Below are 14,490 nucleotides of genomic sequence, written 5' to 3' on the forward strand. Positions count from 1 at the left end.
TTAAAGAGACACATCTGGTGGTGGTTTAACTGGAGGGTCACCACACTTCAAGCAAAGGGAGAGGTTGAGATGAAGAGTCATTCAATAGTTACCTCAGTTTTGTGTGGGAATTGAAACCATGCTGCTGGCATTACTCTGCATCATAAACCAGCCAACTGAGCTAACTGACCCCCAGTGCATATATGACATTAAATCAAAATCAGTGACCTAGCAATGGTACTCAACTTTGAGGAAGTTATGAATTTATTCCAGTTTACATTTTACTCTGAAGGTACAATGGTTGTAAAATTTGCTCAAATTAGAAAATAGCTCCCAATGTAAAACTAATAATGCTGGCCACCTATTAGGGCCTGGATATAGGTTTGCTTGCTGAGCTGAAGGTTCATTTCCAGTTGTTTCGTCACTCTACTAGGTAACATCTTCAGTGGGCCTCCAGGTGAAGCACTGCTGATGATTTCTGCTTTCTATTTACATGTTTGCTATTCTTTGGGTTGGTGATGCCATGTGTTTGTTGAGTGTGTTCTGGTTAGAATGCCATGCCTCTAGGGTCCCCTTAACACCCCACTAGCCAAAAGAATAGCAGAGCACAATGGCCGCAGAATGCTTTGAGAAATGATTAAATGATGCCCACAACAGACTCCGTAAATACAATCGGGAAATTTTACAACAAAAATTTTACTCACTCATGCAAGAGACCATGAATGGACAGACACAATACAACAAGCCATAGACATAAGACAGCGACAAACACAGAAAATGAAAAAACTCGACCTGCAGAAAAAAACTAGACAAACTTTTACACGAAGTAACACCACTGACAACACAGAAGCATGGATAAAAAAAACACTTCTCTGACCGACCCTTAACAGACAATGAAAAAGCCATCTTAGTAGGAGGATTAAATTACAACTGCCAGGATGTGGACAAGAAAGATTTCTTAACAGCATTAGACAAAACACTAAAAGACAAACTCACAGAAGAAACCCAGCAAACTATCAGACAGGTAGTCGCACCAACATTAAGCAGAAAAAAGGAAACACACTCAATACACAAGAAAAGCACCGGAAAGACTTAAAAAAAATTGTTATCCTACCTGCAGACAAAAAGATGCTCGACAGTCATTCTAAATCGAAAAGATTACATTGAGAAAGCAAACGCACTTACAGATACCAACGCTTACCAGCAAGTGGTGATAGACCCAACCCCACAACTAGAGAACCGAATCACAGCCCTACTCAAAAATCTTCAGAAATCTTAAATAAATGAGTTCCAAAAAACAAAACCAGACAGATCCAACACACCACGCTTCCATGGATTACCCAAAATTCACAAACCAGGAGCTCCCCACAGACCCATAGTCTCGCTACCTGGAACACTTACAGACTGGCCAAGTAGCTACACCAAAGACTAAAACACTTAGTAAAAGACTCACACCACTCCATCCACTCCACTCAAGAATTCTTGAAGACCAAAGACATTAAGATAGAAGAGGATGAAATAATGGTCTCCTTTGATGCAACAGCCCTGTTTACATCAAAAGGAAACACTGACTACACTATTAGAAGACCCAAAGACACATACACCCAACACTAACTTCATCAGCAAGGACAGTATCATCAAGCTAGTGGACCTATGCCGTACTACACACTTCACCTTCAACAACAAAACCTACAGACAAACCAATGGAATACCCATGAGATCTCAGATATCAGGGTTCTTAGCAGAGGCAGTAATGCAGAGAGTCGAACAAACAGCTCTACCAATCATCCAACTCAAACTTTGGGCCTGCTACGTGGATGACACCTTTGTCATCACAACGAAACAAATTAGAGGAAACCTTCAAGACCATCAATTATACCCTTACTGGCATAAAATTCACTAGAGGAGGAAAACAACAACAAACTGCCATTCCTAGATGTCACAGTACAGCAAACAGCCAATGGGGAACTTCAAACCAGCAACTACAGGAAAACAACACATATGGACCAAACATTGAACTACAGAAGCAATCTTCCCAACACCCACAAACGAAGCTGCATCAGTACATTATTTCAACGAGTCAACACACACTGCAGTACACAGAAACTACGCAGAGCAGAGGAAAATCACTTATACCATGTATTCAAAAAGAATGAGTACCCAATGAACACAGTCTGCTGATTTTCGGCAACAAATGGGTACACAATGAACACAGTGCACTGATTTCTCAGCAATAAACCCAAACAAGCAGTAAACTCGCTCAGAAACCCTAGCCACTCTCCCCTACAAAGACATCTCGGAAATGACTGCCAGACTACTCAGACCCCTTGGCATCATAGTAACCCACAAACACACTAAAACAGCAGCTAATGAACTTGAAAGACCATATATAGACAAGCAAAACTAATGCCATTTACAAAATACCATGCAAGAACTGTAACAAACACTACATTGGACAAACAGGCAGAAAACTAGCCACCAGGATACATGATCAACTAGCCACAAAACGACATGACCCTCTCTCACTCGTATCCTTACGTACAGATAAGGAAGGACACCACTTCGACCGAGACAATGCATCCATCCTAGTTCACGCACGAGAATTTCTCAAAGCATGGCATTCCAACCAGAACTCTATCAACAAACACATCAAGTTAGAAACCATCTGCCACCCTGAGAAAAAGAACAGGAAATGGAATCACCAACCCAAGGAAACACAAATTTTTAAACAGAAAGCAGAAATCAGCAGTGCTTCACTTGGAGGCCCACTTAAGATGTTACCTAGTAGGGTGACAAAACGTCTGGAAATGAACCTTCCAGCTCAGCAAGCAAGCCTACATGCAGAACTCAACCTGAGCTACAAATCTTCTCAAAACTCACTAAGACCTACAAAGGGCCTTCTGGGATAAAATTTACATAACATTGACAGCAAATGAATATTCACTACTATTTCACCTTAATGTTGTATATTTCAAAACAGTCACTTCTGACAAGTTGAAAAGGACAACACACGAGTGCGCATTTACTGATGTTTTACCCATCTTAAGGTATTTTTGTACCAAACAATTTCCAGCTTCTAGTCTGTTTTTTTAAGAAACCAGAAAAGCAAATTCTTCACAACATATGGACATTTTTAATGCACTTTTGCTGAAAGTAGGCAGAACAGTTTTTTTTAAAATGCTAATTCAGCAAGAAGCCCATTTTAATAATTCATTAATAAAGAAAGTACACAGTATAGCTGAATTTTCAATCTTGGTGTATTGTGGGGAAGCAGTAAAAGCAAGAGAGTAAGTTCACTGGAATATCACGTGCTACCTAGCAACTCTCTGATTTAGGGGTGGATGCCAGAGCTAGTTTTTGGCTATCTAGCCAACTGTTGCATGATGCAAAAAAAAAGGAAAGACAGGAATAAGCAAAATCTGAAAACCTGAAGCAATTAACTGACAAGAGAAATTTAAAAGTCAACATCTGTAAAAGAATACGCATAGATCTTTACAGCCACTTAAAACTACTATTCAAACGTTTCCACGTTTCTCTTGGTTACTAAATAGTGAGCACAAAGCAAACTAATAAAACTAGAAAGGTATTCAATTTGCAGATTACAAGCTTATGGCACAATTGGGGTACACTGGCAAGACAACAGTATAAAATCCTATTAAAAAATGGCTGCATGTATTGGGATCAAGGCAAAATGCTGCAGAAAATCTAAACCTGAAATGTAAAAAGAAATGCTCAATTAAATAGCAGATTAGGAGGTAGAATTTGTGAAAAGAAAGAGGCAACTTTACATTGTCTGGGACTTCTTATCAAACCTGGAAAGTGTTACAGATGCAAGCAGGCAAGTGGAAATATGATGAAAACAAAACAGAAAGTATTATAGTTTGTGATAAGGCAGGAATGATGATACAAGGCTAAAAGGATAACAGGACACGAAAGAAAAAAAAATAGTTCTACAGAGAATTTTGATGGCAATGATCCGAAACTGCTGAACTTAACGTTGAGTAGATGGCTATTAAACGCCTGCATGAATGATGATACATCGTCCCTTGAGCATTACTGTGACAGCGTAGGAGACAGATGACAGAGGTTTAAGATAAAGGAATCCAAATCACAAACAATAAGAACAGGGTCACTTGTGGACTAAGCAGACTTGATGAGTAAGGCAATCTCTAGTATATAATCTGTGTTTGGTGCCCCAATGTAATGATCACTATGTGTAACTAAAATAATACAGCAAGAGTTCAAGTTAATTATATTAAAATTTTGAAAACCTATATATTTAGACAACATGATACTTGCACACAAAGTAGCAACTGCAAATAATGAAACAACTGGTTAAATAATGTTTTGCTGAAGATGATAGAGAATAGAACATAAGCCAGCATCCTTAGAGTTCTGCAATGCAGAAAAGTCAAATACAGCACTAAGAAAAGATTCTTGATCTGAAACAGGAATCATGAATCATCTTCTCCCTCCACAAATGCTTCCACAGCATTTTGTTTTTATGTCAGATACAGCACTCCTTCAGTAGAATAATTTAGATTTTATTACGAATTGAAATATTGGAATGCAACTTGAATTCTCAACCTTCTGAGTCAGAACATATAACAGTCTGGTTACAATGGTGGAGAGTACAGCATTTGGATATTTGTAACAGCTACAGTAATATATACACTTTTACTCAGAAGTTTATCTCCAACACTTCAGATTTTTCTTATTTAGGGACTGCCCTCTCACTAGTTACATCATTATAATGAAGGAGGGTAAAGATGAGTAGCAGAGAGACAGATTTATTATTAAACGAATTAAATTTTGAGCAAACCATACATATTTGTATACCATACAAAGATCGGACCTGTTATCAGGGACAGTTCTTTTCTGAAGCCATAAAAGTACTTTGTTTTGATGGGGAGGCAAGTCTACGGCACTAACTATGCACCAGATCCATAACCAGGTGTATGTTCCGAAGACAACTGATCCAGCGGTTCCTTGCATTTCTGCAGCCCAGTTAATATAGAGAATAAAAACAAAGACACCTCAAAAGACATGAATAGAACAGATGCACAGCAAAAGGAGCAAAATTGGGAGTGATCAGAGGTTTGGTCAAAGAGCTGGACTTTAAAAAGTGAAGGGACAGTGATCTTATACAGGTAATTACATTTAGCACACTATTCAAGTGACAGGCTGCAGACATGCCAGATCCTATATATAGGAGAGGAGCTCTTTCTAAAATAGCTAATTGAATAACAAGCTGGGTAAGAAGTTGTATTAATTGTCATCCCTCCTTCTGCACATATTCTAAATTAACTCTAAACAGAGTTAACCACCACTTGTTCAATTAACATTGCTGAAGAATGTAAGTAGTCTGATTGAGTCAGAGATGTACAGCATGGAAACAGACCCTGCAGTTCAACCTGTCCGTGCGACCAGATATCCCAACCCAATCTATTCCCAACTGCCAGCACCCGGCCCATATCCCTCCAAACCCTTCCTATTCATATACCCATCCAAATGCCTCGTAAATGTTGCAATTGTATCAGCCTTCACCACATCCTCTGGCAGCTCATTCCATACACGTACCACCCTCTGCGTGAAAACGTTGCCCCTTAAGTCTCTTTTATATCTTTCCCTTCTCACCCTAAACCTATGCCCTCTAGTTCTGGACTCCCCCACCCCAGGGAAAAGACTTTGTCTATTTACTCTATCCATGCCCCTCAATTTTGAAAACCTCTATCAGGTCACCCCTCAACCTCAGACACTCCAGGGAAAACAGCCTCAGCCTGTTCAGCCTCTCCCTGTAGCTCAAATCCGCCAGCCCTGGCAACATCCTTGTAAATCTTTTCTGAACCCTTTCAAGTTTCACAACTTCTTTCCAATAGGAAGGAGACCAGAATTGCACGCAATATTCCAACAGTGGCCTAACCAATGTCCTGTACAGCCACAACATGACCTCCCAACTCCTGTACTCAATACTCTGACCAATAAAGGAAAGCATACCAAACGCCTTCTTCACTATCCTATCTACCTGCGACTCCACTTTCAAGGAGCTATGAACCTGCACTCCAAGGCCTCTTTGCTCAGCAACACTCCCTAGGACCTTACCATTGGTCAAATGGCCTTATTTCCACTCCTCTATGCCTTATGGTCTTATTAAGTGTATAAGTCCTGCTAAGATTTGCTTTCCAAAATGCTTTCCAATTCCACGCATTTATCTGAATTAAACTCCATCTGCAATTTCTCAGCCCATTGGCCCATCTGGTCCACATCCTGTTGTAATCTGAGGTAACCCTCTTCGCTGTCCACTACACCTCCAATTTTGGTGTCATCTACAAACTTACTAACTGTACCTCTTATGCTCGCATCCAAATCCTTTATGTAAATGACAAAATGTAGAGGACGCAGCGGCGATCCTTGTAGCACTCCACTGGTCACAGGCCCTCCAGTCTGAAAAACTATCCTCCTCCACCACCACTCTCTTCTACCTTTGAGCCAGTTCTGTATCCAAATGGCTAGTTCTCCCTGTATTCCATGAGATCTAACCATGCTAATCAGTCTCCCATGGGGAATCATGTCGTTGCTGGAATTGCTATTCAATATTTTAAAATGATATGTAGTAGTAGCAGCAGTGCCCTTATCAAATTGCCAAATGGCTATTTTATGGAAACAAATTCAAATACTTCAATACATTATCATGATTTGAAGGGGAAACAGACATGCAACATTATGGACAGTTCAAAAGAGTACTGTAAATATTTTCAACGGTAATATTGTAAATGCCTGCATTTTAACACCTGCCCATTATGCTCAATGCTGAATACCTCAATGAGGTATTCAGAGTGAGTGAAATTGCTCATCCAAGTTTAAACAGACTAATATTATGCAATCTACATCAAATTCGATAAAGTGAACTTTTTGAGTCATAAAACATCATTTAGCACAATCACAGAATGTGACATAATTCAGTTTGTAAACTTAACTTTAGGATTTTGGGATCTCTCCAAGGCAACTATTGGTTGACCATCCCAAACTGAACTTGATCTGAGTGATTTGCTTGGCCACGTCAGAGTGCAGTACATATTGCGGCTGTTCACAACTCAAGACACTTACCACAGAAATGGCCCATCATATCCACTGGTCAACAAAGATCTGACTACACTAATCCCAACTTCCAGCTCACCCCCACTGGAGATATGACAACACAGTGAATACCCAAATGCTACTTAATTAGTGAGTTTCTAACTCAACCACTCTTTCAAGCAGTAAATTCCAAATTCCCACCATCCTGAGTGAAAAACAATTCCCCTCAACTCTCTTCTTACCTTAAATCAATGGCACTTTGCTATTGACATACAGAGCTAGACCAAGTAAGGATGGCTATTAATGACGTCTAAAGGCCAATTGCAACAATGGTTTTATGATTACCATCACCGAGACTAGCTTTCAAATCCAGCTTTTATTAATTGAATTTAAATTCCATAAGTAGCTGAGGTGGGATTTGAGCCATTGCTCCTGGAGTACCATAGAGGCCCTTTAATTTCTTGTCCAATGCCATTACCATCATATCATCGTATACTCTAAGTACTTGTGTTATTTTCCCTAACACAAAGCTCAGAATGATTAGTGAAAACTTATACACTTTCAGAACTTAGGTCTATACTTATCAAAAATAGGGAGGTTAGCAATCCTAGGAGCAAGATTTACGCCTGAAACGTTGATTCTCCTGCTCCTCGGATGCTGCCTGACTGGCTGTGTTTTTCCAGCACCACACTCTTTGAGCACTGCAGATGCTGGAGATCAGAGTCTGCTTCTCCCAGGTTAGAAACCTTTACGATTTTTTAAATCCTTACAGAAACTGCATGCATTTGGATATTTGGCTTGATGGTGGGTCAAAAAAAACTTGCTTATTTTTAAAAATCCCTGTACAGGATGCAGTCATTTCTGACAAGATCAGCATTTTGTGCTCATCTCTAACTGTTCTTCGAGGGGGTGAGGAGCTGACATCTTGAACTACTGTATTCTACGAGCAACAGGCAATCTCAACACTTGAAAAATTGACATTTGGACATGGTAACTGCGAAAGAAAAATATCTTTAAAGAAAAGAGGACCCATTTGGGCAAGATGGCAGAGTATCAAGAGGACTGTAGAATTTTACTTTAGTACATTGAATAAGCAATTAAAAAAAAGGAAAGTTAGTGTAGTTGTGTGATAATTAGCTTCCTAAATTCAACCTTTACAAGGTCACCCAAAATTCTGTCACCTCACACCAAGTCTCGTTTCTCTGAGGTCACAAGTCGCCTCCTGACCAACCAATGTTTTATCCATAACTTTAAATCCAAGTTCTTGTGCCTCCCTATCTTTGTAAATCGCCTTCAGATCCACAACACTCCGAGATCTCTATATTCCTCCAATTCTGGCTTCTTTAATTCCCAATTTTAACTGCTTCACTGTTGCAATGAGGAGAGGATGGACAAACTTGAATTGCTCTCATTGGAGGTTGAGGGGCATAGAAAATTATGACAGGCATGGATAGGGTGGACCAAGGTGGAATGTCAGATACTAGAAGACATTTGTTTGGCGTGGGGGGGGGGGGGGGGGGGGGGAGCAAGTTTAAAGTAAATATGAAAGGCAAATTTTGTTTCTACAAAGAGGGTGGTAGGTGCCTGAAATGAACTACTGGATTAGTGGTGCTGGAAGAGCACAGCAGTTCTATGTTCATGAAGTTTAACTTATTGAAAATTTTAAAAACTGCGACAAGAGTCACAATTATACACTGGCTCCACATGATCAGTTTAAAGGTTTGCATAATATTACTTGAGGGAGATAATAACTGAAGCTACAAGCTAATACAGCATTATTTGGTCATTTGTCATCCTTCTACCAAATACCTAAATCTGAGATTATTAGTGAAAACTATAAATGTTTAAAAGCAGTCTTTTATTAACCTATTTACCACTGGTACTTGCTGCTGTTACACATTATAATTTGTGCATGCTGTAACTCGCATACTATGCTGCTTCAGCATGTGCTGGTATTAGGATTTCAACATAATTCTGAAGATATCATGAAGAAACTTTCCAACCTGTAATTGAGAATGATAGCATAGAGTATTGCAAAAATAAAATGCAATTTTTGATACTATTTGTAGAATTCCTAGTGTACTAACAAATTAAGTGCTGTTAAAAGCCTATCAAAAATATTTCCAAACTATTCCTATTCATTTTAAAATAAATTTTTATTTTTTAAATAACCAATGAAGTGAACATGATTAGGAAATGGGAAGGGAGAGAGAGAGAAAATAAAAAGACAACATTTCTTTGGACTACATGGACAACAGATGGTACCTGCACCTCCACGTAAGAACAAAGGAGGAGAACCCCTCTCACTAAGCTAAGCAGCCAACAGCCAACAGCCATGCTAATCCCAGTCCCAGATTCATGCACAGCCACTCAACTGCAAGAGAGTTGCTCTGCCCAGGGCATACTTTCATTGTTTAAAGAGAGTCTGTCCCTTAGGAACCAACAACAGAATAAAGCTATGTTTCTTCATTTTACACGATAGTTGCTACAAATTCACTGAAGTAGTATGCACACAAGCAGTCCTCATTCCCTTTGTGCCCTTCAAAAGCAAACAAAGAGGTCAAAGAAATACACAAAAGCCAAACTTTCCCTTTTATTTGAAGATGATCAGCATCCAATTAGTTTTCAGCTACAATGAATTTAACATTTGGCAGAGTTCAGCTAAAAGATAAAATAAGTAGAAGAGCCTGGAAGTTAAGGTGCTATTAATATTTCAAACTGTAATACTTAGTCTGACATTTAGAAGACAGATGCCTGAATCACATCATGTAAGTTCAAAACATTTTAACAAGAACCCACACTCAATTTAGCAAATTTAAATAAATGCTTCCTTGATGAAGATGAATATATTCAAAATCCAAAACATTCTTACAGACAAGACACTAAAGTGACAACTGGACAGCATCAACCAAACTTATGACCTGTATTGTTGAAGATAAATTTCCTAGGAGAAAGTGAGGACTGCAGATGCTGGAGACCAGAGTTGAAAAATGTGGTGCTGAAAAAACAGCAGGCCAGGCAGCATCCGAGGAGCAGGAGAATCAACGTTTCGGGCATAAGCATTTCTTCAGGAAATTTCCTGAAGAAGGGCTTATGCCCGAAACGTCGATTCACCTGCTCCTCGGATGCTGCCTGGCCTGCTGTGTTTATCCAGCACCACATTTTTCAATGAAGATAAATTTCCTGTCAAATTAAATCAGCTTTTATGTTACTCATCAACATGTCCACAGACCATCCTGTCATGCTATCCAAAAAAATGGATACACCAGAGGTGAAGAGCAAGTTCTGCAATTTTCATTCTATAGTTTCAAACCCTATTGACAAATACGATTGTGAAAAATCTGCACTATTCACAAAAACAATATCTCCTAAAGACTGCTATTTCACAGTAATCTGAGCACTAAGAACTATGGAAACAAGTACTAGTCCAATGATCTAACTGCATTTTAAATCTAGACTTAGACATGAAGGATGGGCAAGGTATTGATGGGTTGTAGTATCACAACACAAGGCATTCATTTAAATAGTAGGAACAAGATTTAAGAGATTGAAATAACATCTCTATCAGCTTCTTTTTTTTAAGCTTTGACTGTATCAAGTGAAATATATTGTACTCATTTTCCTATCTGTCCACAATGCATATTGCATCGCTAAGTAGTACTACTAATAACCCCAGCTTCCAAATACTTTTTTTTAAAAAAGTCCCTGATTTTTAGGATGAGTCAATTTATGCAGATTAAGAATCTAATTTTATCTATTTTATTTATTCACATTTCATCTTTTTTAAACTTCTATTAACCTTTGATTAAAACAAAACAATAGTAAATGAAAATCACTTTTGAATAATTTTACTGGTCAGAAGTCACTGTGTAACTTTTCAATTTTCATATTGCATCTTCTGGGTGGCACGGTGGCTCAGTGGTTAGCACTGCTGCCTCACAGCACCAAGGACACTTGTTCGATTCCAGCCTTGGGTGACTGTCAGTGTGGAATTTGCACATTCTTCCTGTGTCTGCATGGATTTCCTCCAGGTGCTCTGGCTTCCTCCCACAATCCAAAGATGTGCAAGTCAGGTGTATTGGCCATGCTAAATTGGTGAATTGGGTTACTCTTCGAAGGGTCGGTGTGGACTGGTTGGGCTGAAGGGCCTGTTTCTACACTATTCAACATTAGATTAGATTCAATTCCCTATAAAGTCCAACTTTATCAGAATGATGCTGTGACATTGGAAATACTCATTCCGGGTAAATAATACACCTTAATTGCGAGTTTTCTGTAACTGTCAGCTGATGAAAAGAACACTGCGAGATTATCAGAGCTCTTTCCAACATTTAATACTCAAATTGCAAGAGCAACTGACCATATTCTTCACTCTGTCAGCTCTAAGCCAGCAGTTTCAATGTTCAACGCTGAGAAGTGGTCTTCACCATTCTGAATAAGGGACACTGGAGCTGAAATATTAACTGATTTCTCTCCACAGATGCCACATCTGGAGATTTTCCAAAGATTTCTGTTTTTGTTTCAGTATTTGATAGCTAGGTCTGAAATAGCTTCCTCTAGCACTCTATAGAAGCTCTACGTTGTTTTATTTGCAATATTGGTCAATTTTAAGATTAAATATTTGGATTAGATTTGAGAGTAGCTGAATCACAAATTAAAGAAAATACATTGAATAATTTCCAATTCCATTTGCAATGCAGTCATTTGAAGCCATTAGTATGTGAAGGTACTATCACCGCTGCAATTTTTAACAATTAAAAGGTCTATTTATTGCTTGGGTATGGTTATTGTGGGTATACAAGAGATTGACTTTAGTCAGCTTTATTTTATTATAGAGGTAGAACGTTTGGGATTGCTCATCAGTCATAACAACAGCAGTTCACTTAATTTTCAATCAAAGTGCCTTTAAAACAGAACAAAGTTCTTAGACACATAAACAAGATCTGAAAATACTTGGGAAAAGATTAGAAAATAGACAGAATGCAATTGAACCATTTAGCTTTACCTGAACATGTAAACCTAAAAATAATTACTGACTGTGCTCTTATGACTCCTGATATTTTCTTTTAAAGTTCAGTAGTTCTGAATTTTCTCCTCTCCTGACAAACCAACTGTTGTCAAAAGTCACCCTCTAGTGTCTTAACTAAGCAGCCACCTTTGTTGTGCAAGTCAGAATGGCGATGAGTTGCTCTTACGGTTAATATGACCAAGTCAAATCCTGTCAGTCAAACCAATAGACATTAAATAGCAATCAAAATAACAAATCTAAGTTGATTTTTCATAACCAAAGTTTGGTGGAGAGTCCTATCATACTTGAAACATCAACTTTGTTTCTCTCCAAAGATGCTGCCAGACCAGAGGTTCTCAAGCACTACTTTTACTTCAAATCTCCAGTGTACACAATGCTTTGTTGCATGTACTATCCAGCAAAGGTCATTTAATTCAGCTCAAACTAAAGCTAGGATCTTCTGGTCTTTATGGTTTAATTTAACATTGGGCAATGATTTCATACAGTCTTCAGTTCAGCCAATTTTCAACTTGTAAAAGACAAATGAGAAGCCCAAGAGATGATTGTATACTTGTATAGAATTACAAAGAAGAGTTTAGCTGCTCCATTTATTATTGAAAACTTGAATCCTGTACAATACAATTGAGGCAAACTCGTCATATTTCAGTAGTTACCTTTGTAAGATTTAATGTGAAAAATCTTGGTTTTTACCTTGCTCACTGTTCCAGGTTGGGGCCCTTTGAGACCTGCTGGCATCTGAGGTGATCCTTGGGATAATGTATCTGCAAGTAGATTGTTTGTGTTGGACATTCCTGGGCTTGAGTACTGTACATTGGGTCTGCCTCTTCCAGCACCAAGAGAACCATTAATTACTTGCCCCTGCATCATGCCCTGTGCATTGCCACTGCTCATCAGGGCTGGATTCATATTGGTATTGATGCTCATCCCAGCTTGGTTGGTTGGGCTGTTTACACCAGGCATCAGACTAGTTGCAGACGTATGAAGCTGATCATGTTTTTGTGGGTTCACAGATTGCGGTGTTGGAGGTCTCTGGTTTGCTCCACTTGCTCCCATTCCCAAGTTAGGAGGCGATGTAAGACCACCTTGAGTGAGGGGGCTCTTTACCATACTACTTAGGCTTCCTATACTGGGACTGTTCTGTTGGCTTTGGCTGCCTACTGACTGCACTGGACTATCCATGGAGCGTGATGAGGCACCACCAGAACTGACTGCTCCATGTCCCATATTGATACTGGAACCACTGCCCCTTAGAAGCTCTGACAATTGTTTATGCTTTGAGGCAGCATCCTGCACCATTCCAACACCAGTAAGCTGAGCCAGATCACCACCATTGGTCAGTCCTAATGGATCTGAACGAATCAGTTCATCTGGCAAGTCATTCTCAAGATCAAATAGGGATCCAAAATCTGAAAAGAGAAAAAAAAACACAAATTACAAATCATTTCATACTCAGGATGCCTGCTTTTACAAGCGTGATCATTTCCTACAAACATGGAAAATCCTGGCCATGTGCTGTCTGGGATGAGAAGAAATGGTTGGTGGGTTATCATGGACTGATCCTACACTGTTAATAAAAAGGCATTGTTGCATTGAGGAGGTTTGGAGCCATTAACTAGTGTAATTGCCACAAACTGTTTTTTGCCTTCCCCATCTTTTATCTACTATGCATTTATCCAAGCACTGCAGGTCCTGTGGTCTTCACTGCACACTGACAATTCATAGGAAAAATTAAACTGCATACTTCAAATATGTAACAGTATACATTAGTGCTTTAATGCTGAACACCAATGAGCCAATTAACTATACTTTGTTAACAAGTGACAATAACTCAAACACTTTTTTTTCAATGTTCTAAATTTTTATAGCAGGTCATGAAACAGAATAATGGTTTTTAAAAAAAAAATCACAATAATAGATTAAAAATTCACCAAATTATTTTGTAGTAGTTTGAATCTCCATCTCAGTTCTGTACATTCCTTCCCCCTTAATCTTTCCATGCCTTACAATTTCTAGAAATGAAAACAACCTTCCCACACCTAAGTTTGAACATAATACTATCAATTTCCACCCACCCATTCCAAGAATTTGACTGATTATTTTTACTAGCAAGCATGCTTGGATTAGAAATTTTCAAATGTTCTTAGTAACAGATTGGACCTAGGTCCAATCATTCCCTCACACATTGATATGTCAATGCAGAGTGTAATCGAACATTTTTGAAAATTGTTATTTAGGATGCGTTCCCATTTCAGCAGCAAATTACAAATTCATGATGCATAATTCACAGTATTAATGAAGTTTATTGTGAGATACTAAGTATCTAGCAGTACATTATGCTCAGCTTCAGGAGTTGGAAACTTGCAGTACATGGGCTCTCACCATATAATCCAAAACTCATAGCACAA

General features: G+C 38.8%; 1 protein-coding gene across 1 annotated transcript in view; it reads right to left on the reverse strand.

Moving 5' to 3' along the window:
- The window catches only part of LOC140489222 (histone acetyltransferase p300-like), a 118,939-nt gene that overhangs the window by 68,981 nt on the left and 35,468 nt on the right, over positions 1-14,490 (reverse strand). Inside the window, exon 2 of the mRNA XM_072588524.1 lies at positions 12,776-13,491. Coding sequence (XP_072444625.1) covers positions 12,776-13,491 — 716 coding nt within the window. The remainder of the gene's footprint in view (positions 1-12,775; positions 13,492-14,490) is intronic.

This window comes from Chiloscyllium punctatum, chromosome 18 (assembly GCF_047496795.1).
Source record: "Chiloscyllium punctatum isolate Juve2018m chromosome 18, sChiPun1.3, whole genome shotgun sequence".
NCBI lineage: Eukaryota > Metazoa > Chordata > Chondrichthyes > Orectolobiformes > Hemiscylliidae > Chiloscyllium > Chiloscyllium punctatum.